Source organism: Anser cygnoides, chromosome 4 (genome assembly GCF_040182565.1).
Source record: "Anser cygnoides isolate HZ-2024a breed goose chromosome 4, Taihu_goose_T2T_genome, whole genome shotgun sequence".
NCBI lineage: Eukaryota > Metazoa > Chordata > Aves > Anseriformes > Anatidae > Anser > Anser cygnoides.
In genome coordinates this window covers 8,437,710-8,459,422 of record NC_089876.1, presented here as the reverse complement: position 1 = coordinate 8,459,422, position 21,713 = coordinate 8,437,710, and the positions used below count along the sequence as shown (strand labels likewise).

Here is a 21,713-nt window from a genome sequence, read left to right as displayed (position 1 = left end):
TTTGTAGAGTAACGACAAAAGGAAAGGTTCAGACTCAGAAGTCTTCCTAAGAAGGAACACGAGACATGCTGAAAGTGTGATTCCTCTGTTTCATGGTCCTCTGACTCACTTTGCAGTGACATATAAACTCACTTTAGACATGTAATAATTTCTTCCTCTTTTACACCAGTTAGAAAAAGAAGACATCTCTCTCCAGCTGCCCTCAACCCCCCTGTATGAACAGCATGAGCACTGGTTTCCTGCTTTGTCTATGCTAACCAACATTTTCACTTTGCAATGCTCCATCTGTTTCTTTCTGGCTTCTACCAGCTCTGAGATGTTGTGCTCCACCACACACAAGTCTTCTTGGTTTTGTACACTATGTATTGCACAGGATCCTAATCCACAGAGAAGACTCTCTGGTGCTAAGATTACCCAATTAACAAGTAAGAAGTAATGCAAAACAGACCAGTCTGAGCCTATTCCCATGATCCAAATTCAGGCAGCCCACAGGTGGTCCAACTTTACCTCTGATAGTAATCAGATATGGATAGAAATCCTAATTTTGCAGCTCAAGCACATGCATAATTAGAGTTTAACTGTCAAACCAACATTTCAGCAGCTCAGAACACCTGATTATGGGGCACTGTCTTCAAGTTGCTCTTTGCTATTAAGTGGAAGAATTGGAACAGGTTATAAAAGAAAAATGTATTACTTTTCTCCTCTTGTCATGCAGGTTTTCATACTTGTGGAACTTTAAAAATACAAAAATGCTTCAGTTGATAGTCTTACATGGTAAGATCGATGAATTCTAGGGGGCTGCAAATGTGGTATTTCATGGGAGGTATCATCCCGCAGTAGGCAAAGCCCACACACATTGGGGTCACAAGGCACCTTTCCCTAATACCCTGGCAGCAATTCCAACTCAAATATTTTTGGTTTTGGCCAGAATGCTGTGGTCTTCATACAGTTAAGGGTTTCTTTTTAATATATATTATTTTTAATGAAAAGATTTTCCCTTGGAAATACACACTGTTAGTAAAAAGAGAAAGACGAAGGAGCACCAGCATCTCTATCACCCCTGCTATCACGCTGAGTGTTTGCCTGCAGTCTCTTCCCAGCTGGGAGATCCTTGGAGAAATATGGTTGAGAAAAAGAAACGTGCAGCACCAGGTAAACAGGAATTTTCTGTTTTAAATGTTAGTTTCAGGGTTTTGCCTCCCTTCTTTGGGCTTTTTCAATGGTACCAACTTTGGCTTCCGATAAAAAAGCCCCGTATACAGCTTTGTACTTGCATGGCTGGCTACTGATCTTTATTTGTTGACTCGGATGGAAGCTGTTCCTAATTTAATCTACTGGAAAACAAACCCCACACAGCTGCACCATTCCTCCATACAAAACACACAGTTTTACCTGAGCTGTTTGCCCAATGATCAAGACTTGTATATTTTGGCTTTTGTATCGTAAACCTCTCAAACAAGAACAAGCCCAAACCAAACTGTACTGTTTAGCCATTTAAAAGGAAGTCATTCTTTTCTTAAAACCATAATGAACCCGTGCTAATGACAAAGTGACAAGGTAGCTTCCTGTGGAAAGGAGCCTCACCTCTTGTTCCTGACACCTTCATTTTGACATCTCTGCCCTCAATCTCCCCATGTGTTCTCCAGCAGATATCTGATGCCTGTTAAATACACACTTCAGTCTTACTGACTTTATTCCCATCAACTGTATGTAATATCTGGAAATTTGAAGGACTGGCAACTTAAAAGGAGAACGTTACTGATGGTTTTAATCTCAATTCTTTAAACAGCTTTTGAAGTTTCAATTTATATACCCATGGCTAAACAATAAACAGGACCTAAACTGAGGACCTCTACAAAGTACTCCCAACGTGCACTGAAGTGCCTGAGCCCTTTGCCTAACTGGGACCTTGGACAATGATGTTTTACTGTTATTATTCCTCAACTGGCCATCAGGCTGGCGGGCAGAAGTCTACATCTCCAACCCCATCTTGGTACAGGGTTTAATGCAGAGAGGCTGAGTCCTCCTGGGGACCTGGGGAGGGTTTGGCCTCCTTCTTCACCCTGGATCTCCCACTGCTAGCTGATAAAGAAGCCAGCAGGGGGAACAGGCACCGAACTCTCCCGACACAGTTGCTTCTTGCATCTGGACACGCACCTGACGTAGGCACTCACAAAACGTCCTGCTGCAAAGCGGCACTGCTGGGAAGAAGCTTTCAGACTTCAGATGGGCTTACAACACCCATCACCCGAGTATCAGTCCTGCGTCCTATGAAAACCATCCTCACTCTTGGCAAACAGTTATCCCCTTTGAACCTAAAGCGTTTCTACTGCAAGTCAGGTTATGAAGGTTCCCCCAAGCCGCCCTCCCAAAGCAAACTCCTATTGGGATTAAACCATCCTTAAGAGCATCTTTTCAAACCCCGCAGCAGAGAGCTGTAAGCATGGGCTTCCACAGGTAGGAAGGACTGGGGATCAGCTGCTGTGAGGGCTAAGGGAGGCTGCTCTGCCTCTTGCTAGCAGTGCTGGGATTAATGAGTTTGCAGCTTTAATGGATTCGTAGGGAGGAGGAGGCAATTCAGGCTGTGGGCTCCCAAGGTATGATTCAAATTCAACCACTTATTAGTTTAGCCGAAGCAGTAATGAGTCGAGAGTTACCAAGAGACACTTCCGAGGAAGATCTGCACTTGCAGCGTTACTGCTGTTGCCCATAGCACGCAGGCTGCAGAGGAAGAGGCAATTTTTGGACCTTTCACTGGAGCAAAAAGGCAGTGACTTGCTGGGAAGCACCTTCCACAACGAGAAGCAGCTGGCCCAGCTACACTAAAATGCTTTTGTGTGGATTCACTTATAAGGATAAGATACTTCATCTCTGTAGCTGCTTGGCTCATCCCAGCGATAATTCACTTTCTGTGTGGTTCAGAGCTCCACGTACTTAAGCGTGTCAGTATTTCCATCAGATGTCTGCTCCTCTTAGACATCAATACTTGTTTCGGGCTGAGCCTGGAAGTGTTTTATTTTGGTTTGAACGCAGGCACCTCTCAAGAGCTGAAGGAAGATATACTGGGATTTACTTCTCAGATATCAAAGGATGAGGAGGTGGAGGGGGGATACTCCTGGGCTGCCTACGGCTCCCCAAAAACTTGAAGCCAACCTGCACCCTGGCTCATGCCCCCCCTGGTATCGGGGACTATTTCCAGGTGCTGTGACAAAGCACCACAGCTTCTCCGGGCAGTGAAGGACGATGGTACCTGCGGGATGCTCAGTGGGGTGGGGGAGCCCCGGGATCTTGGACAGACTCAAAGCTCACCACCTTCAGTACCATGACCAGATATTCCTCACCCCGATCCAGAGCTCTGAAAACCCCAGGGAGGTTTTTCTGTGATCGTTTCACAGCTCAGCGGTGACATCAACCAAGCGGCTCCGGCGGCTCATGTGTAAGTGGAGAGCATTTTCCTCTGTTCAAGCTGTATTTGCTATGTTAACAAGCAGAAAGATAGCAGCACTCCACTCGTTTCCCTCTGTAAGTTAATTCAAAACTGTTTTCTCGTTCTATGTATTTTATTGCGCTAAATCCACCGTGACAGGATATATTATAGGATCACGGGGTAACAACCACACCGAGCTTTCTCCTGCAGAGGCTGGTGTCCTGTTCCCAGGGAAAACTGATTGCAGCCACCGAGCCTGTGGCTCACTGCTGTAGGGACATGGAAACTTCTCCAGGCCCTGTACTGCTGGGATGAATGAGACAGGTTATCCCCAGGCTCAGATCAGTGCTGTCTCCTCCTTGTGGGGTCAGTCCTGGTCACTACATAACTGTCCCGTGCTGTTACTGGGGGCCATGGTATTATTATATCCCCCCAACAGTCTGATGGAAAAATGCAGAGGAATAAAAGCACTTTCTGCTTTCAACTGTCCCACAGTAAAATCTGAGCAAAGAATCCTTTATTTTTTCTTTTTCCCAAAACCTACACCATGTTTTTCCCTTTCCCTCCATGCGGGCTGGCCAGTCTGCACCACGGCAAGAAGCCAGCTGTGTTGAGCCCAGTTTCTTCCAGCTGCAGCCCAGTAAGTCCTAGTATGAAGCTTCATCAGCCTGATCCCTCTGAAGAGGGCTACAGCTTGCTAGCTACACTGTGTCCCCCAATATATGTATGTCCTCCCCTTAGGGGCTTCTGTCCCGGGAAGAGCAAGCCCCATGGATGACAACGGGAATAAACCTCTCTTTTCTGGCTGCGCATTGTTCATTTAGGGATGTGCTATCATTTATAAGAGCAGCCAGGAGGGCTGGCAAGCAGTGACAAGCAGCCAGTGTGCCAACCCCCATGCCAGCATCCTGCAATGTTCCCAAACCAGGACATGCCGCCCCCTCCCCAGAAAGGCAGACAGGCCCCAGGGAATATTGAAACTCACGCAAAAAGCCCCAAACGTGGCATCAAGCAGCCCCACAAGACCCATCCTCCCGGCAAGGCCATGGGGGGCAGCAAGGAGCAGGGGCACGATAAGATGGTGGGGCTGCCTGCTCACACCATCCCTGCTTTGTTAGGGCAGAAAAGATTGGTGGAGTGGCAGGAAAGTGAGCCCATCTCTGGTCATCCTTACAGCACCGCATTATATATCTATTACATATATATATTATTATTTTTTGGCAGCATTTTATGCAAGGTGAAGCTTCCCCTTTTTCTGCAGCATGTGTGACGGCGTCAGTGGAGCATCCCTGCCCTGCCACAGCCCCACCAGCCTGCGCAGAAGGGGCACCAGCGAGCACATCCCCAAGGGATGCTTGGCCAAAACATCATCATTTCCAGCAGTGAGGCACAGCCGGGTTATCTCCCCCGCTCAACGTGGCTCCTGAGGGCTCACACCTCAGCAAAACCCCAAAGCCTGTTCACTTCTGTAAGTGAAACGACTTGGTCACTTCTGTAGAAGCCTAACCTGTGATTTAGAAATTTGCCTTTAGGAAATGACGTCTGAAAACAGTTTGCTTCAGCCATTTGAAGGGGTTGCTTTATCTTTCACCTGCTGTCTTTGCTCCGGGGTGTGAGGGGGGTTCTTCTGGAAAAGCCTAAAATAGCTTTCCTAATAATAAAGAAAGGTAAACTGTTTATACAGTATTACCACTGCAGTGCCTGTGCAACTGCTACCAGACAGCCTTAACAAGTGTGCTATGCTCTATTACCACCAAGGGATTTTTTTTTTTTTTTTACTTTTTTTTAGATTTGTGTATTAGGAGGAAAGCAAACTTTCTTCCTAGAGAATCTCCAGAATGATAACCAGGTTTAATTCTCAAGTCATATGCATTTTTTTCATAAACAAGAGATTATGGGAAAAAAACCCTCTAGTGTTTAGCTTGGCTATCCCCAACAGCGACTTTGGAAGGGCTTCTCAAATGGAAAAGCAGATGTTGCAAATCTGCCTTATCTACTGAGCAACTGTTGACTCTGTTGTGCAAATCCTAATTTACATCTGCATGAAAGGTTTCAGAGATTAAATGGCATTCAAGAAGGAATATTAGCTTTTCTCCCTCCCTCCAGCCCTCCTTTGAATGGATTTACTACTGGCAATTAGCTTTCTGTTCCACCAGCCAAGTAGAAAACAGGATTCATCAGGACTCTACAGTATCCTCCTTTTAATGGACTGTTTTCTCAAATCACCCAATTCAGATGCTCAGAGTTAGAAGAAGAAATAAATTGTCACAAAGCTAAAATAGTTACAAAAACACTTTGGCTGGGAGGATTTCCCTGTGGCACTTGGAAAGCCCTAAGGAGTAAAAAAAAAAAAGGAGAACAAATCAAAGGGGTCTCCTGGCTACACCCAGGAAAAATGGGAATGCAAAACCCCAGGAACACAAAGCTTTGGTTGCTGCTGAGAGCAGAGTGCCTGTCCCAAAGACAGCCTTCAGCTGGGAGTTTGCTGGCTTAAAGGAACAGACACTGATGGGTATTTTCCTTAAAGTTTGGCCAGATTTTCATTTGTTCCTCTAATGAAAAAAAAATAAGAAGAACAAGAAGCAACTACCACCCATATCTGTCTCACAGTTTTGCACTTTTTTTTTTTTTTCTAGAGTAAAGAAAAAAAACGAATGAAATGTCCTCCACTTCAACATCAGTGGTTCCTGAACACAGGGAGTGGGGATGCTCATGTCCCCAGGCCGTGCTGTTCCATGCATCCCATGGGAGCTCCTGGCTTGTGCTGAAGCACCTCAAGGATGCCCACACAGATGGTTCCTGTTCTGGAATAGTCCCTCCTGTTCTCCTGGGTACCAAAGGCTTCATGTTGGTCCTGCTTTACTCCAAAGGAGGCCAGTAACTGAGCCCACACTCAGTTATACCCAGCCCACCTCACCCCATCGTGGTGGCCAAACACGGTCAACCTGGACCGCTTCCTACACAAGGCAGAGTGATGGGACACCCGTTGGGCTGATCCTAGGGGAAGCACAACCATGGGCTGTCTGTTTGGTGTATGCTTCCCGTTGCCTCAAGAGTGGTGGCCAACTCAGCCCCAGCTTTCAGATCCGTAGAGTGACAAGCTGGTATGGGAGAAGTGAGGTCAAAATCACTGGCTGCACAGGGTAGCAGTGGTGTCCTGGCTTGGTCTCAATAGGCTGATCCTGTCACAAAATGGTTGAGGTTTTACATTTCTGCTCCTCATGCCCAAGGAAATTTAAAAAAATCATCGCTGTAGTGAGTAAATGACCACCAACAACTGGCTGAAGCCAGTGGAGGCAGTTATGGAAACTGAGGCCTAGACTGGAGCTTCCCAGCTTCCCAAAGGCCTGAGTAAAGCTCGTCCCCAGCCTCCACTCAAGCAGGACTGGGTCCCAGAACCACACCAAAGTACACACAACCGACCACAGAATGGAGGTCCTGAGCAAACCCAAGCTCTTCAGGCATCAGCACACCACACTGGCCTTCCCGGACCAGGCCGCTCAGCTGGGTCCTCCTCTACGGTCTCATTTCCTTCCTAAAATCCTTCAAAAATTCATCACGTTGAAAGTTCTTGACCTCAGGATGGGCTTTCAGCTATCTGGTGAATGCTAGCAGAACATTCAGCACCTTTTCAGTGCCTTTGCAGACTTTTTTTTAAACAATACGTAGTCACCAGGTCCAACAGTTGAGGTTCACCTCAGAGGAAGTTTCTACGAGATGGAGACCCGGAATAGTGGGAATACAATTCCCAGGCTGGTCCAGGCGGGTGCTTGTGATGCTTTCCTGAAGCGGGTTTTGAGATCACATGGCGCTAGAAAAAATTTGCCATAAGGCCCCAACCTTTCCCCTTTGGTTCACAGCTATGCAGCCACCAAATCCCAGCGCCTCTGCGTTTCCCTTGCACTTCTCATGTGCGCTCCTCTAATCTTCATTTAATGCAGGCAGCTGGCTGTAAATACCCCAGAACAATGACTTTAATCCTAAGTATCCTGAAGCCCCCCTTCCTCCCTGCGCCAAAACTGAAGAAAAATAAAAAGAACAGCCTCATGACAGCAAGATGGAGAAATCCAAGCTAGCCACTGGGCCAAAAGAGCAGAAAGGCACAATGAGCTAAATTTTGCCTGGCCCGCTAATTAAAAACGGAAGCGACCATACTCTGGAGCCAGCGATGGGAGGTGGGGGGAGTTTTCATGCTATTCAAAACCCGGCTTCCAACTGGGACCATATTCACTCCACATTAATTGTCATTCCAACTACGAGTGTCCTAGTTTCAAAATGAAAACTACTCTCCAGCGTAGCTAGTGAAAACCAACACCAGTTTCAAGGCATTAAACAAAATTTATTGATTGCATTTTCCCACCCACTAAAACTTTAATAAGCATTAAACCTCAAACTCCTGGCCCTGTTTCCTCCCTCTACCCTCTCTCTCCATAAAAAGGGTCAGGCCCCTCTATATGGAGATTAGGGCTTAATGTTTGGTATTTGTTTATGAGCCTATCAATTGCCTCTATTTCAGGGGGGAAAAAAGCACATCTGAAAAAAAAAAAACTCTGGTACACACGGATTAAGAGAGGGCAAAGGTTTAGGGTAGTTTCTTTTTTTTTTTTCCAACTGATTGTGGGTTTTAGATATATTACTGATCACGTTTACATGAATGAAAATAAGTAAATATTACCCTCTTTGCAAGCTTCCCTTGAGTTACATAAAATGGCATTTTTCAAAGATCCCTATTTCTCAGTAATAAGACACAGAACTTCAAGGCTTCTCTGCTAGCTGTTTTCAGTTGTGTAAAAGGGAAAAAAAAATAATTTGGGGGCCACTCTGTCTGCATACTTAGCAAAGAAAACAAAGGCCAAACATTTGAAATGCAAAGGTCAGTGATTAAGCCCAGAAATCCATATCTAGGCACCAAAATGAATAGCCAGATTTTAAGAGTGCTTAAGTGCTTTAAATGCGGAGCCTGACCTGGCTCAGCATCTTTCAAAACCAAGCCTGTTATTTCAATGCCTCAAGCGAGATGGAGGTGCCAGGTACCCAAATTGCAGAAGTCTAATCTCCTTTTCGTGAAGGCTGAGCCGTTGTAATCTGAAGTCGCAAATGACAAACCAATATTTTATTATTTAGAAAGCACATCTCACTAAAGCTGCAACACTTTGCCCTTCTGCTAAACTCAACGCTTACCCTTCAGCGTTACGAGAAAGAGTTTTGAGAGATGGTAAAAGAAAAAGGGTTGTCGAAAATTCTTTTATTTCTCGTCTTTAAAGAAGGCTGCTGAAGGGATTAGACAGCTTGGAGTTCACTGCTCTGTTAAATCAACCTTACAGTATTTTTTCAGCTTGTTTGACTTGCTGTTTCTGTATACATTTTGTGTTTTCACCTTTCTGCATTCAAATCCCATGCTAGCGTTTGTTCTGGGCTTCTCACAGGAAACTTGGTCAGCTCTTTATTTGTATTAAGTCTACGGAGTTATAGAAAACAGACTTGGAAAACAATCCCTAAATTAGCAGGACTTACCGGCATACATGCCTAGGCGCACACACACAGAGTGCCGCATACCATCCTACCCGAACGCGGCGTTTTATCATTTCCAGCAGCAACAGCAGGGCATCGGGTTCAGCAGCACGGACCTTTTAATGGTCTCGTGCAACCGTATCTATTACAGCGGGTTTCTGACTGCACGTAATAAATTAAGAGAGAGTTCAAGGAAGTCATGCGTGTCTCAGTTCCCACTCCCTACAAACTGCTTTAATGCTCCCAAATAATCATCCTCTAGGAACTGAACCACGGTAGGCTCCAGAAATGCCAGCAGCAGGTTAGACAGCTCCACGCGCAGCTATTTTAATGCATCCATAAGGAAAGGCACTCTCTGCGGAGCCTCCTGCAGCAGGACACTGCTGGTCCTGCCTGCAGGAGCCTGGGACCTTCCACAGGCTCTCTCAGGCACCTGCCCCATCCTCTGCGGTCTGACCTTCCCAGCTTTTCCCTTCCTTCCCCCCCAAAAAACACGTCTAAAACCTCTTCACTCTGCAAACGAGCTCCCACACATCCCTCTGAGACGGATGCCATTGTGACAGCAGGGTTGGTCATTGCAACGGGCAAGAGGAAGGAGGAAGCAAAGAGCCATTTCTCTTCTGCAGACAGAAACCGTGGGACATAAATCTGAGGCCAGTGGCCACACACGGGCTGGATTTGTCTGTAAGTCAGGCACCGATGGCAAGCTCCAGTGGGGCTCCCTTGGGTGGGATGGGTGGACGAACCACCACCTGGCAGCATGAGCCAAGACGTGAAGTCAGACCCTCACCACATATTTAAACCTATTTCTCAATGTAGATGCATGTATCCATAAGAAGAGTGAGAGCTGCCCACAGCAGTGAGACCATTGAGCAGTTCAGACCCACAAATGACCCAAAATCTGGGCTCTGGTCTCTTTGCTCCCTGTTAGAGGACTGGCATCTAATCCAGCATCATTTCCTCTTCCTCCCAGCCCCGAGACACCGCGTGCTGCTCCTACAGCTCCTCCTCACCCCAAAACCAGCCAGGCTCAAGCAGCAGTGGTTGCCATCCCTGCAAGACTGCACCACTTGTCCATGCCTCATTTGCTATGCACTGGGAGCAGGGGGGCAGAGGGGACGAAAACCTCCACTTCAAACATTTACGCATATTTTGAAAGCACCTGAGAAGGCTTCAGGCGCCTTTTGCCAGGACTAACACATTCCACCGACACGATTACCTTATCCAGAGGGCTCCTGGTAGGAAGCATTTGCGTTGTGTGTGGGGTTACGATACCCAGAATCAGGCGGGCAGCCCAGTTTGCAGGGCTGCGACCCACCACGGAAATCAGAGCAGCGGGGACAAAGCTGTCCCTTTTTCCTGCACTGAGAGAGAGAAGGGCACAGGGGAACCCTGCTGTGCCCCCCAGCTGCCTGTGTTGTTCCTCTCCCTCCATGAAGACACCCCGATGAAGATGCCCACTGCCTTCTCAAATCCATCGCTGCCAGCAATGAGGCAGGAATCTCATTTCTCCACTAAATATCACACAAGTTGGAGTCCCTGTACAACTCAACAAATGCATGCAAGGACTGGTTTTCCTTTTTTTTTTTTTTTCTGGGCTGCATGCAGGTGGTTAAACCAGGGGCACATCCCGAAGCATTTCTGGGGCAGGATGCTTCAGATTTGGGTTTCCTTTGCCTCTGTGTCTAAATAACAGCAATACTAAGAGAACCACTGGCCAAAACTGAAGTGCTACCCCACACTCTGGGGGCTCCTGTTTGCTGGAGCCACTCGATCTCTAACAAGGGGTAGAAGAAACGATGGCAAGAGAAGGTGCCACAGTCAAGGTGCCTCTCTCTGAGATACCCAAGGCAGAATGAAAGATCTAGTATCTGTAACGTAGTATCTACACTTAAATTCTATGGTATTTACTGTATTTATACAGTATTTCATCTGGGCTGGGAGCTGGGGATGCAGCTGTGTGAGGACAAGAACATGGTTTTACCAGGGATCTCCAAAGCAGACATCATCACGCCCCAATAGCATTTTTCCCTGCCTCCCTAGGCAGGGAAATCAGGAGCCTGGAAAGCCTGAAACTTATTTTTATGCTTAATTACAGTTCTTGAGTGCTTGACACCAGGCACTCACTCATTACACTTTTGACACTGATGCCTTTGGGCTCACGGGGAAGGAATGCTTCACGCTCGGCCATCACTCACTACATTTGCAAGCCCTTAACGCAGAAGAAGGTGGCTGATGGATTTGTAGCAATTTCGAGAAAGGATGCAGAGAGGACACCATCTGCTCTTTCTTACTTTTTTTGCCTTCCTTTCTGCAATTTATCAGTTCGCGGACTGGGAGGCCGAGGTTTCTCTTCCCCCAGCCCTGGGAAGGAGAGGCAAGGACGAGGGGGGCGATGGGCAGGGGGAGCTCTGGGCTGCCCGCTCACCAGGCACCCAACGACCGCACGCTGCAAGAAAGAGGCTCTCTGAGTTTTCCCTGGAAAAAAAAAAAAAACAACAAAAAAACTCTTTCATGCAAAGCTGCGGGAGCGTGCGTAACACGCCGGCTGTAAAATGAATGTATTTTTTATTTTATTTTGCAAGTGTTCCCCCCTGTTCCAACTGCATTCGTTCGCAGTCCGTGCCTTGCGCAGGAAATACCAGCTAATTTATGCACCTCCATTTACTGGCCCCCCTACTTCTGCACGAATCCCCAGCTATTAACATAACTATTTAAACTGGACATGTTTTCTTAAACATTCCTCCTCTTTCATAAACTGCCAAGTGACAGTTGTTTACTGTCAACAAGCCTGGGTACTCCAAGACAGGGAGAAATATGCCCTTTCAAAAGGCAGACATATCGGCTACCAAAAGAAGATTAAAATCTGGTGTTTTTCTCTTCTCCCTCCCCAAAAACGCTTTATTCGTACGGGCTCCACGTGACACAGATCAGCAGAGATAATGCTATGTTTAATTCCGATCATTCTTTTAATTAAAGATTGGCTTATGGAGGATTTATCTTTGGTTGCACATGCTAGTTGTCAGCGCACACTCCAAACTCCCTAATCTTCCCACTGCAAATGTTGCCCCCCCACCCCCATTTTTAGCTCCGATACCCCCAGCACATTTCGGGGAACCCGCGTGCTAATCTTGCACAGACCCTGCTATCGGCCACAAATAAAATGCTTGCCCTGGGGATCTATAGAGAGAAGTTAAAAAATTTAGGAGGGGAAAAAAAAAAAATCAAATCACTGTTTACTTCAAGACCTACAGTCTCCTAACAAGCTGCTGAAATATTTTGCTGGGAGGGAATTTCTTGCATTTGAGTCTTGCACACGAAAGCAGACAATAGGAAAAAAAATACAGCGCAGTTCTCTGAGAAAAACATTTTTCCATGCCTGCGAAGTGCTGGGGAAGCTCCTCCAGGGTTTCTCTGCTGTACCACAGCGGTTCCTGGCTGAGCGCTGCTGCTGTAACCCACATCACGCCAGCTCCTGCTCTGGTGGAAGCGGCCCCGTGGGGACACCACGGGGACACCCCAGAGCACCGTGCAGAGGGGTCCGGGCAGCGTTGGTCACTGAGATGCCACCAATTTGCATCCAGGCCGGGTGGGGGGCATAAAAACCTGCAATCGCTCAGTGCAAAGGCAGCCACTGACCGAAAGTGAGATGGAAAGCGAAGGTCCCGGGACAGCTTGTTCCCAGGGGGACGGGAGGGCCGGGGATGGCCCTGGAGCAGCAGAGGCAGGCACCTGCCCACCTCCCTAAAGTTTCCTCTGCTTGTTAAAATGTTTGGGTCATTAGAAAACTTTGCGAACAATCCCCGCTTATGCTGAACAGTCGCTCCCACCACGATCTGTTAAGGGCTCCAGCCTGCTCCCTTGGAAATCAATGGGGGCTTTTTTGCTTAGGATTCAATAGGCGCAGGATCAGGACCTCATTATTATCTTTACAGGACTACAAGCAGCAGGGAACGGTGAAACCCCCGAAACAAAGCAGCAACCCTCTGAACTGGGAGCCAAAGTCACCCCTGAAGGGCCTTTACAAACTCTGCCAAGCATCCAGATAAAGTGAAAAATCCCAGTTCTCGGGAGCTTTCAGTTGTTTTACAGGGAGAGCGGGAGGTTGACGAGGGGCGGTCACATCATCTGGACCCAGGAACATCTCCCGTACCTCCCTGCCCTCAAAAGAAAAGCCTGGATAGATGTCTATTTTGCTTTCCCCTGGGAAAACACTCATCTCCCTCCAAAAACCACACAAATCAGCATGTTGCCGTGGATCAGCCTGACGTTTTAAGGCAGCGAAGCAGCTCGTGGGATGACCATCGCTGGTGCTGGTGCTGCGGTGCTCCCGGGGCGCGCTGCCTCCGGCACGCAGGGCAGCCTGCGCGGTTTTCCAGCCGCAGATCGCAGCAGCCCCAGACTGCGTCCTTCCCTCACCCGAAAACTTGGAAGCCTTCTCACTTCTGAGTCATTAATACTTTTAACCCCTCGCAACCTGCGGAGATGGCACGGCCCCAAAATCCCACAGATGCTCGACGTGTAAGCACATGGTAATTGTTTTGCATACGGTTCTGGGCGATAAAGAGACTACAGCGCGCTTCCAAGTTTCAATATAACCTTTTTATTGAACCGAGTCTTTATCTTCCCCTCCTCTCTGGGCTTTGAGGAAGCAAGGCCAGCTCACTGAAGCTAGCTCCCCCTCTGCTACGAATACCACACCTTTTTTAGATGAATACATCTGAAACTGAAGCGGTTACTGGAGAAGTGCTTTCTCGCTTTGCTGCGCGGCGATTCTTCAAAAATAAAAGCTTTGCTAAGTTGTGTAACCTGAGTGTCACAGCAAAAAAAACAAAAACAAGGAAAAAGAGCAATTTAACTGCTGGGCTTGTCCCTGTCCACCTGAACGCTGCAACCCCCCCCCAGATAGCCTATCAGAATGATAGGGCAGCTTTACTTCTGATTACCTTTCACATTTTAACTACTAAGTTTACCAAAGGTTTTACTCGGCTCGTATCTCACAGTTCTTGTTTGCTTTTGATATTACAGAAACTTCCTGGTCATTCAAGCCAAGGAGCTGATACTTTAGGGGGAAGCAACATCAGGAATACCGCATTCGCCGCAGGAGTAAAAGCCCTTCTTCACACATCCAGAGCTTTAAATCATATCTATGGCACTTGGCAACCTGAGCTGCGAGCTATCGGGAAGGGGGCACTGGGGCTGTCAGCTCCAGTTCAGGGAAGAAGCACATTTTTTTGCGAGGTCACCAGATAAACAGCCCAAAGAGGGGCAGACAGTGAACTATGTTTAGCTATGATAAGCTATGTAGGAGGCCTAGTTAAAAAAGCCTGGGTGTCACAAGGTAATTTAAGGTGCTTTCAGCATCGAACGTGTCTTCAGACGCAGCTTTAGCCTGCATTTTGCCCAGGGGGTGCTATGGGATTTACTCCTCCAGCAGCCTGGGCTGCCCGCTTGCAGGGACCAGGCATGGCTCTGCCCAGCTCCAGCCCCGTTTGCTGAAAAAAAAAAAAAAAAAGGGGGGTATATGGAGAATTTGTAATGAGCCACCGTCCCCTGGCACCCGGCCTGGTACGTGGAAGGGAATGAAGTTTATAAACCAAACAGTGTTCAGAGGGATGAAACAGCAAACGCTGAAGCCCGTCCACCAAACCGCGCTGCCGAATGGCTTGGAGGGTGCTGAGTCAGCAGGCTGTTTCAAGCTGCTTTTCTTTTCTGAAAAAAGCAGAAAAAGGTATGCAGAGCCAGACGAACTGACTCCCGGGGCACAGGGAAAGTTACACGCACGCAGCACACTAGGAAAAAGAGGTAAGTCCTTTCAAATGAGGAAACAGAATAAAATTAACGTAGGTTTAATCGATGCCTGTGCATCAGGTTCAGCCCAGCTGGGAAAAAGTCGCTCAACTAGCAAGGGAATTTCACCTGCCTTCCTAATAGAAATATCTGAACTTGTAGCATTCCTGATCAGTATCCATGTACACTAAAGACTGCCAAAAGCTAAACTCTTGGGGGACAACACGACCACTTCTTCACCTCTTCTGAAGCCTCGGGGCTCGTGCCCAAGCTCCAGCACCGCATCCTGCCCCCTCCAGTGACTGCCAGCAGAACGTCCCGGCAGGCACAGACACCGAGCTTCAGCTACAGCCCTGCCACGGCTCTGTCTGACAGGGCACTGTCAGAAACGTGTTGGTCTAACGCTGCTGTGAACTGGAAATTTTGTTAACTGGTCGGAAACCACTGTCACCCCCCGCCTTTTTCGGTCCCTGACTGAAAGAGCAGACACACGCAGTGAGCGTGCCGAGAGGACAGCTCTCTGAGCACACAGTCGGGTATCAAAGTTCACCTTTACTGACTATACACGAAGGGGGAAAAATTGTTTCCCGGCCTTACAGAGGCGGAAAAAGCCCTCCCCAAAATTTCACGTGAAATTTCACTTTGTCCAGGCTGCAGGACTGGGTCCCTCTGGATGGGAACAGCCCTGGTGCAGCAGGGATGCTGCACCAAAACTTCAAAACCCACGCTGGAGAGGGCTGCTGGACAGGTACGCTTTCCCCAACAGCACCGAAGATTTGTTGGAGAGAGTCATAAAAGTTAACGTGCTGGTCAGAGTGGCTTAGTTTAATTGCATGATTTAATTAGCAGATCAACACTTCGCTAACACAATCTACAGATTTACTTTCATCACATTCCCTACCCCATGGTTGTTAATGAAGTCTTAATTAAAAGAAAAAAAAAACCCTTGGATTTAATTGGAGTGACCCTTGCCAATACGTGTAGAAGATGTGGGGTTACACAGCCACTGGCGAGCATGTTGGTGAGTCAGCCTCTGCCCTGGAACAGACTTTTTTTGCTAGGTAAGGGATAGACAACCAAAAAAAGCCATATTTCATCATCCTTCACTCGTGTCCTCTTATTTTATTACTCAATAAAACATGCTAGTCTCAACTTCAAAGGCTTAATTGCCTTTTTTAGCTGCTATTCTTAGAGAACAACTTTTTATCTCATAGCTGCCCACTGAATCTAAAGGGTTTCAGTTCTCGGACACCAAGTCGGAAGCACCACCAATTTACAAGGGGCTCTTTTTAGAGGGTTTTAAAACACTTCCCTGAAGGGACCACGTGAACCCCGAGCCCTGCTCCAGTGCCGTGTGGCACTCGCTTCAGCACGAGGGCAATTTCAGGGTGACCTTTGGAACATTTAGGTACACAGAGCCAGGCCGTATGCAGCGTGCACCTCGCACCCACCGCCGGGCACAAGCTGGCGGGCCACCAGAGCACGGCTGCCATCGGCTGCGTAAAGCAAATCGTCCAAACCCAGAGCATCTCCTGCCATGTCCAAGCAGAGAAGTGACAGGAATCCGTACGTGCCCCGGCTCGGCTAAATCCCGTATTGGCACCTCTTCCGCCCTTTTGGCTCTCTGTACAACTCTTTCAATGCGCATACACAGCTCTGGCTGCTAACTCCCAAATGCTAAGGAGCCCCAAAATTCCCCTTTTTTCACGTATATTGTGGGCAGACAGACACTTACAAACCAGCTACAGGAGACAGGCCAGTTATCAGAAGCTTTTAAAAGCGAAACGCTGCCGTTTCAGTCGGTCTGCTCTCTAAGAAAACAGCCAGCGTTACTTGACATTCACAAATCGTACGGAGTAATATCTTTATCTGAATACTAATGCAAATTGGACGGGCTTTTTTATATTGATGTCTATTCTGTGGCTGCTGAATAGAGTGACCGCATGCTCAAGGCTGCAAAGGAGTTCACTGACCTCCCTAATCATCTCTGTCATAGCCCCTGAATGACATACACATTCAATCCTGCCTCGCCTCTCTACTTTCATTCATAAAAAAAGAAGGGGGGGGTGGAAAAAAATTGACATTGTTCTTCCTGCAGCAGCCCCGAGAAAGGGAGAGAAGAGAAACTCGGCCCAGATGAGGCCCCTGGTGTTTTTAGTTTAGCTTCTATTCAGCAACAGCCCCGCCATCTGCCTCCTTCCTGCCAACAGCCGAACACCTCCCTGCGGAGATGTTAAAACCTGCACCCCCTCCACCTCCGCTAATAGCGAGTATTCATATTAGCAAACATACACATACCTCGAGAATGCCTCCCTTCAATGTGTGTTTTATGTAGCTGAGTATAGGCACAAAGCAGTAGCTGTTATAGCCTTCACAGCCCCGTGTGGAGAATTAGATCACTGGGGAAAAATCCTTCCAAGCCCCTTTATGGAAAATAAGGCCTTAGACTGTAAATGCAAAGCCCAGCGAACAACAACCCTCAGTAATGAGCCAATACCCCATGGCCCATTTGACCAGGAGAAAGAATTTGCTTTTTTACCATGCCGTTCAAAGGCTGAAAAGCAAAACGTGTTTTTGCTTGGCGCGGAAGGTTTATATCCTTTACAGTTGCTTTTGCACAACCTCTCTCCCTCCCACCCCGGGTCGGGTGCCGCTGCCCGGCCGAGGCGCCGGGCGATGCTCGGCCGCCGCTTCCCCGCGCACGTGGCATCGCGGCGCCCGCCCTCTCAGCCCCCTTTGCCCGTGGCAAGCCCCCAGTGCTTCAGGTTCATGGGACAGCCTTGGGGACATCGCTGGGCGGCAAGGGGACCCTGGAGCCCTCCGCTCGGGGGCCCGATCCTGGCTCCTGGGGGGGCTTTGACAGTGACTCCGCAGCGAGCGAGCCTCATCGTGAGGATTTCCGCGGGAAATCCCAAAGCATGGCCGAGCTCCCCGCTGTCCCAAACGGGATGTTGTCCCCCTGGTCCCCTGGTACAGCCCCAATGCTGAGACCCGCAGCAGGCTGTGACACCTGGGTCCCGTGCGAGCGGCACGGGGCTGCTCGCTGCCCGCGCCCACCTCAGCCGCCCTGACACGGTGGCGGAGATGTTTGCCCTGTAAATCAGTTCTTTTGGCTGTGAAAAATGAGCCAAACGAGTTACACTAAGAATCTGGTGTTTTATTAGGACTTTCTTGAAAACAAAACCAACCCCCGGTGTGATTTATAGCTTTAACCAAAAGGGGTATGAAAGTAATGCCCCCACCCCCAGCCTCCACGAAGCCCATTTATTCCCCTGTCACTTTTTTGGCAACCAGGCTTCAAACCCTTTCGTTGAACAATGGAAACTTTTCTGCCGGGTACATGCAAGCTGGAAGACGGGGGGCTGCGAGGGGGCTCCCGTCCATTAAACAGCTTCGAAAAATAAACAGCGACTCAGGTAGCAGCTGAGGCGTATCAGCGAGAGGCGGCGTTTCAAACCGGGGGCGATATATATAAATTTTTTAAGACTCGGTGACTTTTTTTCCCCCCCTTTCAGGCCACTTGGGGGGGGGGGGGGGCAGCCACCCCCTGCGCCACCTCCTCGCCTCCCTCAGCCCGCCCCCCCCCCACCTCTGCCCACCGACCCCCTGCCCAAGGGAGGCGAAGCCCTTACCTGCCGGCTGCCCGCCGCTCCTCTCCGCCGCTCCTCCGCCTCTCCGCCGAGCCGAAGGCAGCCCTCCGACGGCCGCCGCCAGGCAGAGGCACCAGACGGAGCCCCAGGCCGCCCCCATGCCTCCGGCGCGGCGCCGGGGGAGCGGGGCCGCCGCTGCCTCCCCTCGGCCGCCTCCCGCCTCAGACATCCCCCGGCCGCATGCTGGGCGCCGCTCAGCGCTCCGCTCCGCCGCCGCGCTGCGGGGACAGGCAGGGGGGGAGCTCGGGGGGGGCACGGAACCCATCCCGGCACAAACACCCCGACATACACACCCCGACATCCCGGCCCCCGGGCACACACGCCCCAATGCACGCACACCCCAACGCACAACCCCCTCCGGGCACACACACCCCGACATCCCCCCCCAGGGGAGAAAGGGAGGGGGGAGAGGTGAAACGGTGAAAGAAGTAGGAAGGGAATAAATAGGGGGAATGGGGCAAGTAAAAGTAACGAGACGAGAGTAATGGGATAGTAAGGGGAATGAAATAAATGAGAGTGATGAAATAAGAGTAATGAAATAAAGCAGGATAGTGAAATGAGAGTAATGAAATAAGTAAAAATGATGAAATGAGTAATGAAATAAATAATAATGGAATAAATAAAGCTAATGAAATAAGTAATGAAATAAATAATAATGGAATAAATAAAGCTAATGAAATAAGTAATGAAATAAATAAGGATGATGAAATAATTAAGAGCATATAAAGTATGTAAGAGCATAAGTATGTAAGAGCATATAAAGTATACAAGAGCATATAAAGTATACAAGAGCATATAAAGTATACAAGAGTGAGAGTAACTAAGAGTACATAAAGTATACAAGAGTAAATAAACAAGAATAATGAACCAGGCAAGAAAATAAGAATAATAAGATGAGAGTGATGAGCTAAGATCAAGAAAATAAATAACGAAGCACGTAAGAACGCTAAAGCAAGGACAAAATAAATAGTAAAAGAAATAACGCCAAAATGAGCGATAAGGAAGACGAACAGTGACAAAATGCGGGACCCTAGGACAAAGAATCAGAAACTCGCGAAGCACCGCTCCCGCGGCGGCGGCGGGCAGGGCGCTGAGCGCAGCACGGAGCGGCGCCTACCTGCGCAAGCCCCGCGGCCGGCCGCGCACCGCGCATGGAGCCGCTGCCGCCTCCTCCTCCTCCTCCTCCTCCTTCTCGTCCTCCGGGTCCCGGCCGCGGTGCCGGCCGCCCTCCCTCCCTCCTTCCCTCCTCCGCCGCGGCGCTCCGGCGTCTGCCCGCCGCTGCTCGGGCGCGGAGCGGGGCGGCCGCGCTGTCCCCGCCCGCCGGGCCCCGCCGCCCGCCCCCGGCCGCCCCCGCTCCGCCCCGCAGCCGCGGGGGGCCGCGCCCGCCGCCCGCGCTCCCCTCCCTCCGAGCCCGGCCCCAAAAAGGCGGGGGGGGCCCGGCCCCAAAAGGGAGCCCTGCCCCAGAAGGGAGCCCTGCCCCAGAAAGGAGCCCGGCCCCAAAAGGGAGCCCTGCCCCGAAAAGAGGGGAGCCCGGCCCCAAAAAGATGCCTTCCCCCCCCCCCCCCCCCGGCCCCCACCGTCCTGGGATGTGAGGCTGGGGGAGGTGGTCTCTTAGGGAAGGCGGGGGGTTGTTAACGTGGGGAGGGCAGGGGGTGAGTGTGGGACCCGGCGCTATGTCGTGGCACGCTTTTTATGTTTTATTTTTTAAATTTTTGTTATTTGGGCTTTTTCTTCTGGAGCAGCAAGAGCGTGTTTTGGGAGCTGCTGCACTTTGGGTGAACTGGGTGGTGGTGGTAGGGGGGGCCCAGGTGGGACAGGGCTTTGGTTTAACCCCGGGATGGGTGCTGGGAAAAGGCACCGTGCCCGCAGGGCTGCCCTGCTGTGCCCCATGGCGAAACCCGCGGTGTGCTGCCAGCGCTCCCAGGGACTCCCTCCAAACACCCAGCATCGCTGGTTTCGTATGGATGGGAGTAATCGCGTCCCCCTTGGGCTCTGCCTGCCTGCTGTCTCTAACCCGACCGGCTACTCCAGTAAAACCTGGTTAAATGTCGCTTGTATCTGAGCAGCCCTGATTTTGGGTGCTGCGGTCATCTCAGACACCCCCAGCCACAGCGACACACACCAGTCACTGCCAGCGAGCCACCCGAGCTGCTTCGCGCCGAGAAGTCACAGCTCTGCTTTAATCCCCTTGACGTAGCAGCTCGTTCACCAAAAATAGATGCAAATATTATCGGAGCTGAAAACGCTTGGCATCAGGGGCCCAAAAAGACCGAGAGCTCGCGTTAGAGCTGAGCTGAGGTTTTTTGGGTCCCGGCTCTGTGCTGAAATCCAGGGGAGTGAAGAGGTTTCGCTCCCAGCCCCGTGGAGAGCTTTGGGCTTGGCGCTGTTGTTGCTGAGACTGGGATCCGTCCTGACACCTTTATCAGGGGCAGGGAGACTCTGACATCTCAATACTGCCGCATTGTGTGGGGAAGCATTGAGACGGGGCCGCCGCGAGGAAATCCCTACATGTCAGCGGAGACCCTCGCCGGTGACACCAGCGGTTCAAATGAAAACAATGGAGGGAAAAGCAGACGGGGAAAGGAAAGCGCGGTGGTTTCACCGTCACGGAGATGCCTTGGCAGCATGTCAAGCTGCACGATGTTTGCTCTCGCAACTGCTGCGCTGGAGGTGCCAGAAAATCGATAAAAATAAAAACAGCAGCAGCGGCGTAATTATAGCGGGGACAGCACCGCGCGCGGGGTCGTTGCCGTCGTTGTTTTGAAGATGACTTTTCGGAAAAGCAGGGCCAAATTCTGATCTCGTGTGAAGTCGGCAGGGTAAGAGCGACACCCGTTATTGTGACTATTATGAGCTCCAAGAGCGGAGCTGCAAAGAGGATCAGGAGCTTCCTAAGCCCACAGCTAAAGCCGAAATGTGATAATTCAGGGCGGTTTTTATATGCTATGACTGTGCCGCTGTGTCAGGTGAAGCCAAAGGCATTCATGATAGCCCTAGAGCAGGGTAATAGGATGGAAATGGCCGATCCCAACCAGGCAAGTCCTAATGTTGCGGAGAGATGAAGGTCCGCATCTCAGATCAAGTCCTTTAATGGTTTTGAACTGTTTTTCATTTGGAGGAAAACTAAAGGCTTATAACATTTGGAAGCCCTTTACAACAGGAAATCAAAGAGGGATTGGGATAGTCCTGCACGAAGGACTTCAAGGTTCACAGTTTTCCCCAGAGTGGGATATTTTTAGGTTTCCCGTTGGGTAACCTCCGGGGCAGCACGCGCAGACCCGATTAAGCGCAGATTTCCTGGTGTTGCTTTGTCACTGTGTGGCCACCGCAGCGCA

At 49.6% G+C, this 21,713-nt stretch overlaps 1 protein-coding gene across 6 annotated transcripts in view; it reads right to left on the bottom strand.

Annotated features, from left to right (window-relative positions):
* FGFR3 (fibroblast growth factor receptor 3) overlaps window positions 1-19,646 on the bottom strand; it is a 56,033-nt gene extending 36,387 nt beyond the window's left edge. For all 6 annotated transcript variants that reach the window (XM_066995584.1, XM_066995586.1, XM_066995587.1 and 3 more), the window contains exons 1-2: window positions 19,496-19,646; window positions 18,361-18,596 (exon numbers count right to left, since the gene is read on the bottom strand). In XM_066995584.1, coding sequence (XP_066851685.1) covers window positions 18,361-18,547 — 187 coding nt within the window. In that variant the 5' untranslated portion in view covers window positions 18,548-18,596; window positions 19,496-19,646. The remainder of the gene's footprint in view (window positions 1-18,360; window positions 18,597-19,495) is intronic.
* Between the last annotated feature and the right edge of the window lie 2,067 nt (window positions 19,647-21,713).